This window comes from Drosophila takahashii, chromosome 3R (genome assembly GCF_030179915.1).
Source record: "Drosophila takahashii strain IR98-3 E-12201 chromosome 3R, DtakHiC1v2, whole genome shotgun sequence".
Lineage (NCBI taxonomy): Eukaryota > Metazoa > Arthropoda > Insecta > Diptera > Drosophilidae > Drosophila > Drosophila takahashii.
Genome location: NC_091681.1, coordinates 36,182,030 through 36,201,428, shown reverse-complemented (window position 1 = coordinate 36,201,428; position 19,399 = coordinate 36,182,030). Strand labels below are relative to the sequence as shown.

The 19,399-nt window shown below is 39.3% G+C and overlaps 2 protein-coding genes across 2 annotated transcripts; both read right to left on the bottom strand.

The window, feature by feature from the left end:
* Positions 1-7,060: 7,060 nt before the first annotated feature.
* On the bottom strand, positions 7,061-7,997 carry intr (intrepid). The gene has a single exon (XM_017150673.3). The coding sequence runs from the start codon at positions 7,995-7,997 to the stop codon at positions 7,095-7,097; it is 903 nt and encodes a 300-aa protein (XP_017006162.2). The 3' UTR covers positions 7,061-7,094.
* A 75-nt stretch (positions 7,998-8,072) lies between these two features.
* On the bottom strand, positions 8,073-8,984 carry LOC108063549 (seminase). Its single transcript, XM_017150674.3, has one exon. It carries the CDS (start codon positions 8,910-8,912, stop codon positions 8,073-8,075), a length of 840 nt encoding a protein of 279 aa, XP_017006163.2. The 5' UTR covers positions 8,913-8,984.
* Between the last annotated feature and the right edge of the window lie 10,415 nt (positions 8,985-19,399).

Below are 19,399 nucleotides of genomic sequence, written 5' to 3'. Positions count from 1 at the left end.
TTTTTTAAGGCCTTGTAGCTAGAGTTTAGGGGTTGACTGAGGATTGTTTTGGAAGCCAGTAAGGGTCAATGAACTGGGTTTTATTTTGAATGAAACAACATGCACGTTAATTTAGAGATTTGCTGAGAATTTTTTAGAAATTTTTTATGAAACAATACACATAATTACATTAGATCTAAAAGTAAAGAATTTTTTTACAAAATGTTTAGTACATTTTATTATGAATCTAAAAAAATATATTTTTCATTCAATCAAATTAGTTTACATTTTTTAAAGAATTTTTATTTAAATGAACAATGAACATAATTTTTAAATAGCACTTTATTGAATTGGTTTCCTAAATGCAGTTCCGCCTGGGTTGTTCTCCCGCCTGGGATTCCTGGGATTGGATCTCCGACATTGCTGCACTCACTCAAACTTATAAAATGCCATAATTCGTTGGCGGAACTTTTGAATGTTTGGCGGTAATTACAGACACGCGCTGTGCCCTTTGCCATAAAAATAAATAAATGCCGTCAGGAGTGGCGCACATTTCATTTTCATTTTCGTTTTCAGATACAAATGACAGTCATTAGCCGGGAATTACTTTTCGTTCGCAGTCCCTGCCTTCCTTCCTTTGCAACTTTAAAGTGATTGCTGCTATGGCAAAGGATATTTCAAGTATTTTCTATATGAAAGCAAATCAAATCACTTGCAATGCGCTTAATTTGCCGCACAATGCACGAAAGGGAAAAAAAGAAAACGGTACATAAAAGTACAAAAATTTGTAAGAGAAAAAAGAAAAAGGGCTAGGAAATCAAGATAGGAATTCGGGCGAAAACGAAAGCAAACTTGCCAAAAGAGAGAAATTGCTTTGGCATAACTAGGGGAAGTGCATAAAAATGACAGAGATTGTACTTTTGTACACTTGTATTTGCAATTGAGCGCACAAAAGTTTTCATAAATTGCATCAATTTGAAGTTGAACTGAGAATGGGGATGGGGATTTTCTTGTCTCCTTGTCGGCATGCCAAAGGTAAGGACTTCGATGTCGATGCTGATTCCCTTTTCCTCTTCAGCTGTCTGTTCTGTTCCCTCCAAAGGACTACTCACCCACACATCCTGTTGCGTCCCGACTTCCACAAAAGCGGCATATTATTTTTTATGATTTGATTTCCCTTTTTATACCACGCAAATGAACTCTAAAACGCCGTTGATTGTGTATTGAGTTACTGAGTCAGAGTCTCTGACTACACAGAAAAAAATTGTGCTGGTTAATATGAAGAAATATTATTTTAATCATATTTTACATTATTTGTTATAAAAAATACTACATTTGATATATAATATCATATTAAATATCATGCAATATGTAATATCAATCCTATAATATATTTGACATAAATCATATAGGATTTTTATTAATATAAATTAAGGCAGAATTAACCCTATTTCATATCGAATTTTCTTTCTGTGTAACTGGCGGCGCATTAATGGAATGTGGAATCATGTTTACAACTTGATTGAACTCATCAGCATTGGACGAGCCGTCGTCACTGCACTTCAGTCGCTTTTTAGTCGCATCTCCATTTCCTCTGAAGAAAGGACTTTCCCCTCTAGGATTTACGTCCTTCCTTGCACGTGTGCCCGGAGTTTAACTTTAATTGATTGCATTAGTATTCAATTACGTTCGCCATTTCATTCTTTTATGCGCCATTAATAATCTGATTAATGCGGCATAAATGCTAGTTTGGCTTGAGATGATTGTCTCGAGGCCCGTTGGCCGCTAAGTCATCATTTTTATACCCGTTACTCGTAGAGTAAAAGGGTATACTAGATTCGTGCAAAAGTATGTAACAGCTAGAAGGAAGCGTTTCCGACCCCATAAAGTATATATATTCTTGATCAGGATCACTAGCCGTGTCGATCTAGCCATGTCCGTCTGTCCGTCTGTCCGTCTGTCTGTCTGTCCGTCTGTATGAACGCTGAGATCTCAGAAACTACAAAAGCTAGAAGGTTGAGATTTCCCACACATATTCTTTGGCTTCCTACGCAGCGCAAGTTTATTTTAGCCGAGCGCCACGCCCCCTCTAACGCCCACAATCGCCCACTAACGATTTTAAAATGGGTCCTGCGCCCACATCTTTAACGATTTCCGAGAAGTATAAATGCAATTTTGTTGTGTATATTTATACCTATCGAAATGTAGAAGACATTTTTCAAATCGGACCATTCATTAAAAAGTTATACGCAATCAAAAATTATATATCTATCTCCCTCGCACTCCCTTTAGCTGAGTTACGATTATTAGTCGGGACACCAACCCGACACAGCGTTCGCACTCCCTTTAGCTGAGTGACGGGTATTAGATAGTCGGGACAACAACCCGACTATAGCGTTCTCTCTTGTTACATATAATTTCCAATTATCATAATAAGCTTTGGGGGCCAAAGAAGAAGAAGAAGCTGGCTCAGTCCTAATGGAACCCCCAGATGCAGTAATAAGATTGGAAAGAAAAGGACACTTCAGGACACGCAGGTGCTTAGATCGATTAGCCATTTATCATACAAATTATATATAGTGGTTCTTAAATTAATAAAATTAATACAAGTTAAGATTTTCCTCAAATTTCGAGTACTTTATTGTATTAAGTATTTACATTTACTTTTTCCATTCATATATGAATTTGATATACTTTATATCAGGTGTGCCCAAAACTACCTGCTTTTAATATATATAAACAAGTATATTTATTTGACCTCACATTGCATTTATTATTTCCCTTAATTTTAAGTTACGAAATCAATCGCCTTTGGGTTTCACCTACCACGGTTGCTCGAGTTCAATTAGTTTTTCCCTTTTCCCAATTATATTTCCTAGCCACGTTAACTGATTCAATTTAGACGTCTGGCTGACGTCAAAGGTTGACCTTGCCGAGAGGCCAACAAATCAATTTAAGCATTTTGCCACTTGGCCTTGGGCATTGGGTTAATTTGATTGATTGTCCTGGGGTTGAACAAATTCGAACTTTGTGTCGCTCAAAGTGTGGATATCCGATTTTGCAATTAGCATATCGTTTTTATGGCCTCTTCCAGGCCTACGAGTTCGGGAATTATCACTTGCCTAATAAATTAAAACGTTTTATTTACGATTTGTGTCTGCTCCGCAGCTGCTTAAATATAAATAACGCTCATTATGCGCAGCTCAAATAAATATGTATGCCCCTGCTCCTTCAACCGCCGACACATGTGGCATGTGGCACGTATCCACCCACCGGAAAACAGAAAACTTGGCGGTGCGTTCGGCTCAGCGGCAAAGTGGCGCTGCTCTGTGGCCCCAAGAAAAATGTACTACTAAATCTATGAAAAGTCAACGGGCGACGTGGTTGCCCCCGTTGGCACGTGTTTGCCCCTCGGCACGTGTTCCTGGTCTTGGTCTTGCTTTTGGTCTTGGTCTTTGCCGGCGACATCCGAAAACATTCTCGAAATGTACTCCGGCCTAGCACTTAGACCGCAAGTGGAGTCGGAAAAATATGCACGCTCATTTACATATACGAGAAGTCATACGAGTGCACAAGGAATTATTTTTAAATGGTTTTAAAAACGCTTTCATAATTTAATTAAATTAAAATACATAATTTTTAAGATATGTTATAAGACAAAAATATTTAATTTTATTTAATAATAATGATGGCAAAAAAATAACTGAAAAAACATTGATGTTAAACTTACCGAAAATAGATATTAGAATAATTATAATTATAAATTGCATAAACCCTGTGTATAATTTGTAGCTATAGCTTTCATACTTTAAGAACTTTTTCTTTTGGCTTAAACTCAGAGTTCCCATTCGATTTCAGGGTTTATACCATACTTTACATTTAACCAACAGACGAGAAAACAACCCTAGTAATATTATAAATAGAATTTCTCTAACCCAGTTATTTTTCTGTAATTAATTCCCATCTTATTTGAATGTACTGTATTTCCATTTCGAGTGCATCACCAAATGTAGTTTTTAAGTTACCTTAGCCAACAGGGAAATCGAGGGAAATCCCATTCCATCGGTTAAGCAGCCAATTAATAAGGCATTAAACCGGAATATTGCGGTCGGCCTGTCAATTCCGCGCTTCGCCTCGGATCAAGTGTCCTGTCCGTGCAAATTGCATATCCTTTTCACCGGTCCTGGGCTCTCTCGGCTCAATCGTAGTCCGTAGTCCGCTTAGATTGCCTCCGCTGCTAATTAGCCGATTTGCTTGACTTGCACTCAATTAGTGGGTCCGACCTGCAATTAGCCAAGGGGGAGGGGGTTGATTTTAAATTGGCTCTCAGCCCCGCAATCGGGTTCAATTCATTTGCTCATTTGTCATTGCGCGGGCCAGGTGTAAATGCTTTAAAATTCAGTCCAAATCTCATAAAAGTTTAACAACGCTGAAGCGAAAGGTAAACAGACTTCAAGAAAATTGCCGGCAATTACATTATTATTTGCATTTAGGGAGTTTTCCTTTTTCCCCGCCGCTGTGTGGGAAAAACTTGGTGGCTCCTAAGTGGTTATGGCCAGGAAGTCGAAGGTGGCAGCAGCTAGAGGGCGACGTTTCCTTATTGCGAAAAATCTTTGAGCAGGTCCAAGGATATTATAGCCATTGCCGGCATCCCTCTGTTGTTGTTGTTGTTGTATTGGCCGGGGATCTCGAGATGGTCCTGGGTTCGTATTCATCATTTTTCGACCGTAGTTTCCGTTTCCGGAAGGAGGTGTGAATGTAGAGGGACATCCCCCTGGGTTCGCCGGCCGGGCTTAAACTTTTCATAAACCTTAAGTGGAAAACTTTTATTTTATACCCATCGCGCAGGGTCCCCAAACACTTTTGTTGCCGCGGCTGCTGTTTATGCCACCTATTTTGATTCAGTCAGTGCGGCCCGGTCGGAAATTGAACAATATGTAGGCTCAGCGAAGTGGTCGCCGATGTTGGGGGCCAAAGTCACGTAAGGCAAAAGTTTCTCGAAATCATTTTAACGCCTTTTGAATTTTTTCTGAAAAGTTTTACCGCTTTTTTTCCTGTTTTTTCTTTGCTAGCGACAATCGCCTGAAAGTAGGCAATAAAAATTGTCAAACAATAAATATTTGCGGTAGGTCAGCGGGTCGCGCTGGAATAAAAAGGGGGCGGTAAGTGGTTAGGTGGATGGGGGTGGGTTCGGCGCATTAAAACCCCCGGGGGAAACAATTTTTTAGTCAAATGGAATATATTTGTTTTATTGTTTTTATTATCACGACACGAGTGTCGAAGTTTTATCCTGACATTTTTCTGTGCTTTCTGTTTCAATATTATATCCCATGTTGCACTAATACCATACCACCGGCCATTTGGAATCCTTTATTTTATTTGCTCTTTTTTTCTTTAATATTAATTTCTATGTACATAAATTTAGTTGTTCGCGCTGATGTTGCTGGCAAAATTTTCGACAGGCTTCGCCGCATTTAAATGTCAAATGGTGGGGGGCGTGGCTGGGGAAAAGTCATAGCGAATTTTGGACTGGGCTTGATGGTTTCCATTAATGCTCTTTAAATCCAGCTAATTGAGTTGTTTAATAATCAGCTTGTAAAAGTTTTTTTTTAATTTTTTATAAATTGAAATTGTTTAATAGACATCTGATTAATATTTTATACGTCCTACACAAAAAAAAAACACGTCGTGGTTAAATCAATATGCGCATGGTAAATTTCTGGCATATCGTTTTTACCGTGCAATACCGATTTCTCTCTCAGAGATTCGAAATAGAGTAAGATAGCGCTTAAGTTTACATGAGGGGGGGGGGGGGGGGGGGGAGGGGGAAAGAAAAACATATTCGAAATTCTAACTGGCCTTTTGTTTACATTTTGAGCATATTATATCGATCATCGCTTCAAATAAATTATTTTTCGAGTGTAAATATGAAGGGCACTAACAGGTTCGTTGAGTCTAAGCCTTTTATATCTTTCATTATTCCCCTTGGATTTTTTAAATGTTTAATTTATTTATGTATGTTGCTTTTTAAATTTATTTTGTTGATGTCGCTGATGGTGGTGTTGGTTGTGGGTGGTGGTGGGTCGGTTCGTCCTTGTCGCGCGGTGGACATGTGCATATTTCATGACAAAATTGCATATTTTAGCGCAAAGCCAAAGCCAAAAGCCAGCGACGAGGATCCATGGCCGCCGGCGCAGCTTCGGGGTTTTTCCCGGTTTTTCATCTCGCCCCCTCCCTTTTTTTTTGTTGCCCCGCCCACCGATGGTGTAAATTTCAAGCCAAGTGTAACACCTTTTTCCTGTCATGATGTTTTTAGAGGGTTTGGTAGAGTCGTTTGTGTCTGTTTTTGTTTTATTTTTTTACTTTCTTTTTTGTCAATTTTTGTTTGTTATTTTTCGCATTTGTTTTTTCACTCAAATTTACATACATCATAGTCATTGCAGTTCAGGGCATTTTGATGGGAACAGTTAACTTTTTTAAGCCGCAAATTGAAAGAAAATAAAATGTTAAAAAAACATCACCGGCTTCTGTGTTCTTTATGTTCCTCTGATTTTGTTGGTGGCGACTTTCAATTTTCCCCGGCGACCAACAGAAGGCGGCATCCCTTCACTTTTTTGCCACTTTTTGTTCCGCCCCACTTTCGCCCTTTTATTTGGAATGTTTGTTTAGTGAGATTGATTTGATTTGGGCAGCACTCGAACATTGAACAGCGACAATAAATGTATGTGCCATCGCTTATTTTTACTTGGCACAAAAATAATATAGGTATTTGGAATAGAGTAAGCAAAGCTCAGGCAAATCAAAATTGTTAGTAAAACTAAATGGAAGAGAAAATACATATAAAATGTAAAGGTATCCCTTATAAATATAATTTAAATTTTAGGTAAGAAAATCTTCTTTGAATTATCTTTAAAAATATTTTTTTTATGAATTAAAAAAAATTTAAAAGAATTCAAATATAAGTTTTAGTTATAATAAAAAATGATTAAATTTTAAATTTTTAATTTTAAAATTTTCAATATAATTTTAAGTTATAATTAAAAATAATAAATAATAATGATAAGTAAACAAGTAATACATGTTTTTCCATAAACATATTTTTATATTTTTAGCCATCATTTTGAGTACCGCTTAATAAACCCCATCAGTTGGGTTCTGGCCTTGAAGACGTCCGCATAGAGCTCTCCGTTGATAGCGCCGTCGGAGCAGTGCTGCCCATAGATGTCTACACCGCACACCCGATCCCCGTGCAGCAGTAGATCCCCCTTGGTCGTCTGGCAGTCCACCAGTCGATTCGAATTGAGGGCACACAACATGGTCTTGGTGATGAAGGCGTTCTCGTCCTGGGCATAGCTCCGCTTGCAGTTCCTATTGGCGATGAGTTTGGTGCGCAGGAAGCGCAGATGTTCGTGTGACATGTACATGGTGACATTGTCACTTCTTCGCAGCGGCTGGTCACACAGTTCAATCGGCTGGACGAACGCATCCTGCAGCGGGGACTTGAGCAACAGCAGGGCCATGTCCTCAATGGAGCCCAGTATAATACTATCCACCGAATAAATGCGACTACGACTGGCCTGTAGTTTGTATAGATGAGCTTGGTTTTTACGAAGCGTTTTGGGAAAACAGTGGGCAGAGGTTAGGACCAAACGACTGGAGATTAGCGCCCCGCTGCAGATGACTTTGTTTTCATAGAGGACTCGCATCAGAAAGTGCTTGACTGCCTTTGGCTTGAGTGTCGTAGTTGTTGTGGTTTCACCAGCGGTGAGAAGACTTTCAATATCAGCGGGAATTATCTCCAAACTGTTCGGATCCCCGGTTTTAGTACTGGGACCTCTAGCAGATATTTTGGGGGATCTCTGGTAGGGATATGGCACTATATACTCAATGACACGCACTATCTGAAAGAGCTGGCCGTTTCTAGGTATTTCCCCAACATTCATCTGTGGTACTGATTCCAAAGATCCAAAAATCTCTTGGGATACTACTAGTACTATAACTAGGGTCTCTAGATGCATAACTGAACCTTTTTACCACATGAAAAATTATTAAAAATCTTCCAATCTTCCGTATCAGATTTGAATTTCCATACTTTAACCATTAAGTTTCCGTATCAAATCGTTGATCATGGGTTGGAGCTTACTAAGATTTATGTAGAGATCGCCATTCAAAGCATTGGCGAAACAGCGAAATCCATAAGCATTTAAGCCGCACAATTGATGGTCTATCAGCAGGGCGTCTCCTGGAGAAGTGCCACATTTCTCAGGTCTTACAGAGTTCAAGGCACACATCATATTGGAGGTTATAAAAACAGAATCGTCTTCCATAAATGTGGTCTTGCAGGCTCGATTCGAGATGATTTGAGTGCGACGACGGCCGTAAAAACTGAGATCAGGACTGGCCATCATCATAGAGGCACTGATGCCCAAGGGAAGATCCCCATGGCATAGACCAATGGGTTTGATTTCAGTGGCGACCTCCAAGTGCAGTAAACTGAGCTCAGGACAGAAGTCGGGTTTCACTATCTTATCCACAGTGAAAGTTCTTCCGTTCCTAAAGATAACTTCAATTTCCTGTGGGCTTTCATTTGAAAAGCAAGCAGTTGAGGTAATCACCAAACTGGAAGCCACCAGGGCTGCACTGCATCGTATGGTATTGTCTACCCTTAACTTTCCTATAAAGCTGAACTCCTTTGCCTTTAACCTTAACAGTCTGATCTCATCTCGATATTGCACTTCCTCCCGGCTGACTCGTCTGTACTCGTTGATGATGCGAACTATTAGATGATTTTCGGGGAGCTGCTGTGGAATTTTTCCCCTACCAGGATATATAACATTCACTCGACAATCCTTGCAGAGGGTTCCACTTCCATTAACCGCTTCGAAAAGCTGACAAAAGCAAAGCGCTGAAACACAAACAAGCAGCGAATGCATCTCCAATCGACTGATGACCAGCAGCTGACTTTTATTTATGGGCGAACGGAATTCGAGGCGCCTGTCAAAGCAACAAACGTCGCTTCGATCCACATGGCGTATGCGTAATCAAAATGTTTTGCCTGCTAAATGGCAAACATAAACAGTTGACGGCTGTCAGTTGCTGGCAGTTGTTGCGTGTTGACAATGTGTCAGTTCTAATGACCAAACACACGCCGTACACACAAACATTTGAAGCGCAACTCGATAGCCTTTGGCATTCTTATTCCGATTGGGAGTTTAAAAAATTCTTAGTTCTAGTATTTAATCTCTAGAGGTAAAGAAATTAACAAAATGGAAAACCTCGACTATCAGATACCCGTTATTCAGCTAAAGGAAGTACAAGGGAGATGGAGATATGCATGCAGCAAAGCGACTGCTTGAATTTCATTACATTATTTGTTTATAACCTTTTTATAAATGGTCCGATTTGAAGTTTTTTTTTAACATTTCGATAAGTATAAATAAAAACCAAAAAATTGCATTTCTACTTTTCAGAAATCTTTTATATAATAATAATAATAATTATATAATATTTAATGCTATTACAGATTTAGGAATCAAGACAAACTAACTCCCTGAAGAAAATAAAATCGAATTCGCGTTGTGGGCGTCTTTGGTGCAATTTGAAAATTGTTTTTGTGCATTTCAGCAAATTAAGAAGAATGGCAGCCGCTTGGGCTGGACCTCTGCTCATTTACAGAATTTATGGGCGGCGCTTAAACTGAATTGACAATCAATAGTCCCTAGAAGGACGAGTCTAAGGGAGTGACTGGACTGGAGGGAACGGAGGAGGATGGCGGAGCTCATAAACAATGCGGCCAATTTACATGCCCAGGGATCGACCGCATGTGTGTGTGTGTGCTGCCATGAAAAGGACCTTGTGTTGCTTTTATTGTTGTCTTTGGAAATGAAAAATTGTCCCTTTGTTGCATATAAAAACAATGGGCCGAAGAACTTGAAATCAATTTCAAACGTTTTAGGCAAAGCCAATTGATTTATTTGCTGTGCGTTTTTCTCTCTCAGCCTCTGTTTCTGCCTTTGTGTGGGTGTTTTTGGTTTTTGGGTCTCCCATAGGCCATTGTTTTTAGGTATGTATTACTTTTGCCACGAACAAAGCCCCCTGGGAGCCTTACTTTGCACCGGGTCCTTGAAATGTGGCACCATTTTGCCAACTTAAAGCTCAAAACAATTAACACTGAGTGCCGAAAGTCAAGGGCTTCGCTCGCTGTTTTTCGCTTTACACTTGATAAACTTTTTATTGCTTCCAAACAATTTAAAATCGAGAGTTGGTTGGTTGGTTGGTTGGCTGCTTGGTTGGTAGCTGCCTGAATTACAATAATGTTCCGTTTGGGTTCGGTTTGTCGATGGCTTTGGCCAATTGGCAAGACAAACGGCTGCAGCTGCTTGGCTATGGAAGTGAAGTGAAATGAAGTGGAGTGGAGTGGGGCAATGACAGCATTCGAATTCGAATTGGTAATTGAATAAAAACAACGAGTGCGAGTACGTACATATATGGTGTGCTGCCCAAACAACTTCCAGATGGATCAGAAGAGATGGTGTCTTATGTGGTTCCCAGGCCTTCGTGTTTAAAGATGCACAGAAAAAGGTTCTTGGCTTAAAAAAAATATATAAAATAAATAGATGAAATAAATATATTTTTTTTAATAAATAGAATATTTAGAATTTAAAGTTATAAAATAGATTTTTTTATATGTATACTATTTAATATCAATTTAAAATATTGCTACTTTAAGTTAAGGAAATTCCCTTTTCCCTGAGTGTTTTTTAAGGCAAAAAAATATTTAAATAAAATTTGTTGTACAAAACCTCCACTTATTAACAAATAAAAATATATATATTAAATTATTTTTTGGAAAATGTATTTAAAACATATATTTTAATATTTAGTTTATAAAATAATATGTAAATTAAATTTGTATAAGTTATAAAAATTGATTTAGTTCTGCCTGTTATAGATTTAAAATAATATTGTATCGTTAACATAATAAGTAATTATATTTGTTGTATTAAACCTTAATTTTCTAAACTTAAGAAATATATAAGTTCATTTATTTTTGCAAAATATATTTTACTGTTTGTTGAAATAATATTATTAGTTTCACTTCGCTGTCGCATTACATATTTTTCGCAGTGCCTGATTGTCCGCTTCCTGACACATATCGCAATGCAATGGAGCATGAAATAAATGAAGAGGCCGCCGGTTGGCTGCGACTACCGTACTGGGAAGTAGTCCTTGCGGCGGCTTCCTTCCAAGCAAAACAAATGCCACTCGAAGAAGACGAGCCACCGCCCACGATGCCACCGATGATGGTCTTTGGACATTTTACGCCTTTTACACAGTTGACTGCATAAATTCATGGCCGGGATATGGTTACGCATTTTAAACAACGCTCGTCGGCTAAATCCGGAATCGAGACAAGTGGCTCCTTTTGGATAGGATGGAAATGGAAGGGCGAAGGACCTTTGTTTCTTCGAAATGAAAAGAAGGAACTTGGCAAACATGGGCATATCTTGAGATTCACCAAATAGCTGTTGCAGCTTAAAGCTGATTTAACAACAAAGTTGGCTTCGTTTTCGGGGGCTCTGGCTCCACTTGTTGCCAGGCCAGGACCAAGTTTTCTTTTGGCCCCCGGAGCATTGCTCATTATTGCGAAATGTTCGGGGGGCTAAGCTTTAGTTTCAAGTTTGATTTGTTTACACATGAGTTTTTGGCGAGACCGACGGCAGATTGTTTTGCTGCCAGCTAACAAGTTGCGAATTAAGCTAAAATGTGTATTTTGGCAAAAGTGCAGAGTGGTGAGTGTGCGGTGGGTGAAGGATAGTGGGTGGTGCTTAGAGCTTGGCAAGGACTTTAGGTATACAAATACATGCATGTAAACGAGCATAAAAACCGCACAGTCAAACGCACTAACAAGCAGCCGTAATCAGTGTGGCAGCAGCAGCAGGAAAAGTGAAAAAGCATGCTGCACGAGCATGAGGAAATTACATGCACAGAACTTGAAACAATGGCTGCAAGTCTCGACCAGGCCAGGCACGCTGCCCATCATCCACATCCTACACATCATCCCCATTATTCCCATCATCCCCATCATTATCATCATCAGCAGCAGCAAAAGCAGCAGCAGGAAAAGCAAAAGCAAAAGCAAAATCATCAGATGCTGCGGGCGGTACGAACACCTCCCCCGAAAAGGCTATTGACCCAATTTCTGGGCAAACAATGGACCAGCAGAAAAGAAATCACAAAAGCATAGCCAAATCTCGGTGCCGAGCCAAAAACCACTTGACAATCCCAGCCAGATCTGCTGGTGCGCTGCTGCTGCACAGTGAGAAAAAAAGAATCAGATTTATCTTACTCTAATCCGGCAATCCGAAAGTTGATGGTCATTTAAGCCGAAGCTTAGTAAAGTCAAGATATTATTTTCGAGTTTTCAAAGGAAGCACCCTTTTGCTGCCGGAAAGGAAAACTGTTTTTAGCAGAGCCAATGAAGTGAAAAATCTATAAAGTAAATTAAAATATTCCCCTTAATTTAACGAATTCAAATGTTTAAAATGTTTTTGATTTTAGATGAAACTTGACCCATTTTTAAAACTTTTGTTTTATAATTTATTTACTCAGTTCTAATAGCAGATAGGATAGATAGGAATAATTTAACCAATGAACTATGTTATATTATTCTCTTAATTTTATTTAATTAATTTAATCTAAATAAATTGAAAAAAAATATTAATGGTTTGAAATGTGAGTGGAAACATTTTAAAACATTTATTTTAATTTTATTTGAGCAGTTATAATGTCATAGATAATAACAATGATTGTTAGTTCCCAATAATTTTTTTATAATTCAAGAGTTTGAAGAACTATTCTTTTAATCTTAAGATGTGTTAATGTTTTTAGAAGGATTTTATTCCAAAATTGCTTCACAATTAATTGTTTAATTTATTAAATCTTTATCTTATGTATTAAATTGTAGTTAAATGCATGACATCTTTTTGGTTTTCCTAACCCATTTTCTCGGGCAGTGCATTCCCGGTTGTCTGGACGGGGCAGTGTGCCAAATGTTTTGGCTATGAGCAATGTGTTTACCAGTGTCCACAACTTTCCCGCGGCGCCCGCTGATTTCCGCTTTCCCGCTTCGAGGCGACGGCGACAAAACAAGTGAAAGTTTATTACATCTCCGCCATTCAGCGAGCCAGCCATTCTACCAGCCATCCTCCCAACCAGCTGGCCATCCAGAGAAACCAGGAAAATCAATAAAATGCAATTGCATGGCAAATGACCCATATAACCCCGGGGCCCCCGAAAAACCCCAAACCCCGAACCCAAAACCGAACCAGGGGAGCAGATCAGGCCAGTTCATGGCCCTGCCTCCTGCGGCAAGGAGCAGCCGTCGAAGGACAAAGGACGAGGGCAGCCTGCGGCTGAGCGTAATTGTGCCAAATTATAAATTATTTCGAATTTGCCAGGGCGCAAACGATGCTCCAAGGCGCCGGTTGCCTGCAATTAATTTTGTGCAGCGCCAATTGAATGGCGAATGGTGAACGGTGGCGGTCTCGATGGTTGGAAGGTGGCTTCGAGGAGGTTTGCCATCTTCGGGGGCAAAGGCTAAGCGCATAATTTAAATTTCTAATTAACAGTCAAATAAATTGTGCCGGCTGCCAGGCGTCGTGGCAATTGAGCCGTGCCAAGTGATTTTATGGCCAAAATGCTCATTAAGTTTAACGGCAATTTGCAGCCGCAGACAAATGCAGGTGGAGCAAGCAGGGTAAGCAAGCAGGGTGAGTCTAAGCTGCAGCTTACTTAAAGGGTTCATTGCAAATTGATTCGAGGGTTGGCCGGTTAATGAATAGGGGCTATTAGCACAACGACCACTGATCCTTAGCTCAATGGTCCTTTGATAAGTTGGCCACGTTGCGTATGTGGTATGTTTCATATTTGTTTGCTTCGGTTAAGGCTTTATTATTTTTCAGCAACAAATACTTGTTTTAAGGGATGTTTAAAGGCCGTTCTAAATTTTCAAATTGAATGTTGGTATAATTTTGTGATTATTCAAAAATATTTCATAACAGCTTTACGATTTTTTGGGATTTTTTTGGTTTGTAAGGTAATGAAATTTATAATGCCATTTTGTTGTGTTTATTAAAACCTATCGAAATGTAGCAGAAATTTTTCAAATCTGACCATTCGTTAAAAAGTTATAAGTAAAGTATATAATGTAATTCAAGTAGCACAAGCACTCGCTTTGCACTTACCTCGCACTTCTTTTAGCTGACTAAAGTGTATCTAATAGCGTTCTCTCGTGATTTTTATTTTGTATTCTTCATAATATTTAACATGCTTTATTAGGCTTTTGATTCCAATCTTCTAATACCAATCCATTGCCATGTGCCTTGTGATTAGTTTCTTCTTGCATTCAGATTCCTTTGGGATTAAGTCCCGTTTTTTCTGCTGCATTTAGGGTTTAATGAATAGCGACTATTAGCCGAATCGACGGCTTCCCTTCAATGGGCCTTTGATTAGTTGGCCTCCTGCAACACTGCGTATGTGCGATACTTGCCAAATCAAATTGTCAAAGGACCAAAGAGCCGCTGAACCAGAAGCGTGTGCATCGAACGAAATTGAATTTCTTATCATCACAGAAGTGATCGAGTTTTTCTCTTTTTTTTTAAGGGGTAGCAGGCTATATATCTTTGGCACCGGCTGTTCGCTCGGCGAAAAACATTCAATTAGTTTGATTTACACTTTTCAAAAACGTTGGATGGATGGCTGCCGATGACGATGATGTTGCCGGTGGGCGTCTTGTTGCCAAAAAGCTTCTGCTGCTGCTGCTTCTGCTTCTGCTCCCTTTGTGCGACTGTTGGCGTTTCCGTTTCCGCTGTTTAACAAGCGACTTTTGGCAACAACAACAACGAAAACAACTGGGGGTTCAGATCAAGAGCAGTGCCAAAGCCGTGTACCCTCTTGCGTGCCAAAAAAAGAGGAGTCTGATTCAGATTCCAGCTGGAGCTTTCCATTTCCATTGCCATTCAGTTTTCCGCCGGCCGTGGAACGGAAACAGTTTCCACCCCCCTCTTCTCAATATTAGTTTGGGGGCGGCAGCAAAACGCTTCCGGCAGCCAAAATGCCAGGCTGTAGTTGCAGGACCATTCGATGATTTTTCAATTTGCATTTGACACAGAGCGGCAATGTCAAAGAGCAAATTGAAATGGCCCAAGTCAGCCTGCAACTTATAATCATATGCAGCGCACAACCTTGAGAGTTTCGGATGCTGAATGAGAATCAGAATGAGAATCAGAATCAGTATGAGAATCAAGCTTTGACTTTGTGCCCATCTCGTTGGCTTGGCTTTCAATTAGGTAATTGAGAGGCGTTGGCTGCAGCATGTTTAAGGTTCTACCTTTTACCTTCTGGCCAGGTGACCATGTGTAAGTGGGCCATTTGACAGGGCCAGAGTTAAATTCGAATATTAAATGCATAGCCAAAAGGGAGAGAGTTCGGCATGTCAACTTCATTTGTTGAATGACATAAGTTATCAACGAAATTGCTGGGGAACTGACCCCGAGCAAATTGCGTTGGCGCCCCTTTTAACTTTATCTGGCAGTCGGTGAGCCCCATGCAGAACCGAGATCCCAGGACCCAGAACCCTCACTTTGTTGCAGCCAATTCGTTCCATTTCATTTCACTTACACACTCTCATGCAGGCACTGGGAAAAAAAATGTTTAGTTACCAATAGTTATATTACGATCTTGACTTTATTTGGAATGCTTCAGGTGAAATTTTATTTATTTGGTAAAATTATAACTACATTTTATGGAAATAATGATAAATCCTTGTACTTTAATTACCCCAAAACAGTCAATTATCCCAAACTAATTTTAGCTTAGGCAACTTATTTATCTTAATTACGACAATAAAATAACAAATATTTTAGATTATTTTCCCTTTAGTTTTCAATCCTAATTTTTCGCCAAATAAATAATATTTTTAAAAAAAGCCACAAATGGTCAAGAACAAGAATGTCATACCGTGAAACTTCGTTCAGCCTGATACGAAAACAAATCAAATAAACGTTTTTTGCGCCTCATAAAGAATAACTTATTTTTGGTAGCTCTCTTTTTTTTGAGTGCACCTACGCACACTTACGCTTACATGCCAATAATCTGCACGTCAGTCCCTGGTTGTATGCAATTGTGTGTTTGCCTTCATTTCAATCTTTTGCCACTTAACAAATGCTCACCCAAGCGCCCCGGGAAGCGGGAAGTTGCCCCAGAAACGCAGAGACCAAAAAGGAGGGAGTGAAGGGAAAGCGAGTGCATAAGTTTAATTTTATTATACGAAAACAATGCAACAAGCAAGGACATTCCGCACAAGAGGCAGCTGGCAGCAATATGGCAATTTGTTCAAAGGATTTAGAGCTGCATTTAGAAGCCAATAAAGGCAAGTTAGCAGGCAAATTGTGTGGGTGAAAGTAGCGAGCAATAAGCAGTTGGCGTCCTGCGATTCGAGTGGATGCAGGATCGAATTTTTATACATATTTTATATATATCAGCTTAACATTCATGTGGGGACTTTTAGAAATAGCAACTTGCAGTTGGGAAATTAAGGTGGGATTTATAAATTCAGCAGAATGTCACGCATTTCAATAAAGCATGATTCACGCTTTCCGCTTTGACAGTTATTGGAATTTCCATATAGTTATTAAATGTGTAAAAAAATCCCAACTTTATTTGAAAAAAAAATTCGTTTTAATCTCATATCAATATCTCAATGAAATGAATTGATCAAATTAAATTTGCCTGAAGGGTTTAGAAAATAAATAAAAATATCGTTTAGTTAGATATTTTAGATATTTAATAAAAACTGGATTTTAAATAATAAATTTACATATTTTGATAAAGGAAATATACTTTGGAATATTTAGAGTATATTATTTATATTTTTTCCCCATCGATTTAGTATCATTTCACCTTCACCGCACTGTAGTTTCGATTTAAAGAGCTTTCTGATTGCTGATGCATATCATTTAGCTGACGATATGGATATTCAAAGTTCCTTTAATCAGGTCCTCGGACGAGAGGACCTCCTTCCCTTGGGGTGTCAGTGGCGGAGGTCTCTGTGGAGACTCTGGCTTCCTTCGGCCGTAATTTGCCATAAAATAAGCATAAATTGGATCAATTTACGAAAAGCTCTGTTACAAATGCACAGCGAGCAGTGAGCCCACAATAAGAACGCTGCCATATATAGTTACAGTTGCAGTTAGGAGGGAGCAACTACCAACTAGCATCTACCATCTACAGTTGACAATCCCATACCATACCAAACCATCCCTTTCCATCCTGGACAGCGTTCCATGTCAAGCGAAGGATGCTGGGACTTGGGGTAATGGCCATCCAAGGCGGTTGCTCTGCTGACAGCCCTGTGGTTTCTGTCACGCGCATTGAATCTGAAGCTGAAGCTGAAGCTGAAGCCGATGCCTCGGTTGCATTTCACTTGATGTCCTCTCCCACTTGTCGTCATCGCTGTCACCGCTGCTGCCAAGGAGTACGAGGAGGAGGAGTCCTTGGAGTCCTGGCCGTCATCCGGCTGCTTAATGTCAACTCTTGGCGTTTTGTCTTAGCAGCCACATAAAAAAATTGAATTTATGATAGGGACTTTGGCTGTTTTTCTGGTAGCATTGTGCTGGCCACGCAGATTTTGCACCGATAGCTTTTAGCCTGGCTCAGCAACTCGATTCCGTCGTAATGCTGCTGCCACCGATGCTGCGATGCTGCACTTGGTCCTTCGGCTGCCAGCGGATTTTATTTCAGCTCCCTAACGGAAATCAACTGACCGAACTGGCGAATTGCAAATTTCAAGTGAATTTCGCACTTTTCAATCTAAAATTTCATTAATTTCAGCGCTGCACTTACACTTCGACTTACCCCTTTTTTCGTTGTTGAGATTTAGGAAAAATGATCACTTCTTATTTTTAATTAGTTTAATAAAAAGTAAAGGGTTTTTATTTTGCTTTAAAGTCGAGCTCTTTTTATTTTTTCTCTTTAACTGAATAACTGAATATAGCATTTTAAGTGCAATAATTTATTTATTAAAATCTGATAAGGAAATAAAAATGCATTTTTTTATTGGAACCATTTTCTACAAAAATGCTGTAACATCTTTTGTAACATTGTAATAATGCCTTCTTATTTTCAGTGTAAAATTATTATCTATTAACTTATTAAATGTATTTTGTTTTTTAATTGTATTATTTATTTTTTAACTGTATAAATGTGGAATTATATTAAAATAAATATTTAAAAGAATATCGTTTTAATAACTATTATATAAAAGTTCGTAAGGATAATACAAATTCATTTTTTTATTGGAAACATTTTCTAAGTGACATGGCTGCAAAAAAAGCTATAATGTCTTACTGGTTTTCACAGATTTTTATACCCCTTTTCTTTCAGTGCACTTCCTCCATTCACGGAACGGTTCTTTTAGTGCTGCTGACCGCACACTCAGTCAGCGGGCTCATTATTTTTAGTAACTGCCTTGCTGCATGTTTATAATGCGGCTGCACATTTGGTTTTTAGTAATTCTGGATTTGGCTGATATTAGCCCGGCTGTGGCGGTCCCCACGTGTATTTCTGTATTTGTGTATTTCTGTATTTTCACCCGAATATATGTTTTTGGTTTTAGGGGGTTTTCGGTTGTACTACTCTCGTATATAGGATGTATTTGCCCCATGTTTGCCGCCCCTGTGCAGGTCCGTGTGCCCAGAGAGACTACTTTAATGATGTTGTTTTCTTCGAATTTCAGTTTATTTATGCAGTCATGTGTGCCGCGGCTTGTTTACCAGGCATTGCATTATATAATTTCAGTTTGCAAAATCAACATGTGGCAATGGCTGCTGTGCTGGTCATGCTGCCTTTTGGCTCATATATATGCGGCTTTGGGCCACATTCCGTATGGCTGGCCGTATCGTTATTGAGTTGGTTCCCAGTTTTCAGTTCCCAGTTTTCTGTTTTCAGTTACCCAGTGTTTGCGCCACACAAAAAGAGAGAGAGAGATTTTGGCCCCGTGTGCGAAATATAAATGAATTTGTTCAGTCGAAGCGCGTTGAGTTTTTGGTGCCATTCAAAATGGCCCCTCCCCCATTTCCACCCCCCTTTTTCGCCCCCCTTTTTCTGCACCTGACACACAAGGCAAGGCAGCCACCGAAAATTTCATATTCATAATTTAATTAAATTAACATTTTGTTGAATTATGTACTTACATGACTGTGGCACAAAATATGGTTTAGGCATGGCATGTCATGTGTATGGCCCAAGGGATTTACATCTTTCCCAGTTTCCCTCCCTCAAAATTTTCTCCCGTATTGAATTGCCTGCAAAAAAAGCCTATATATTTATTTGGGATGAGTGCAGCAGACCAGAAAACCCA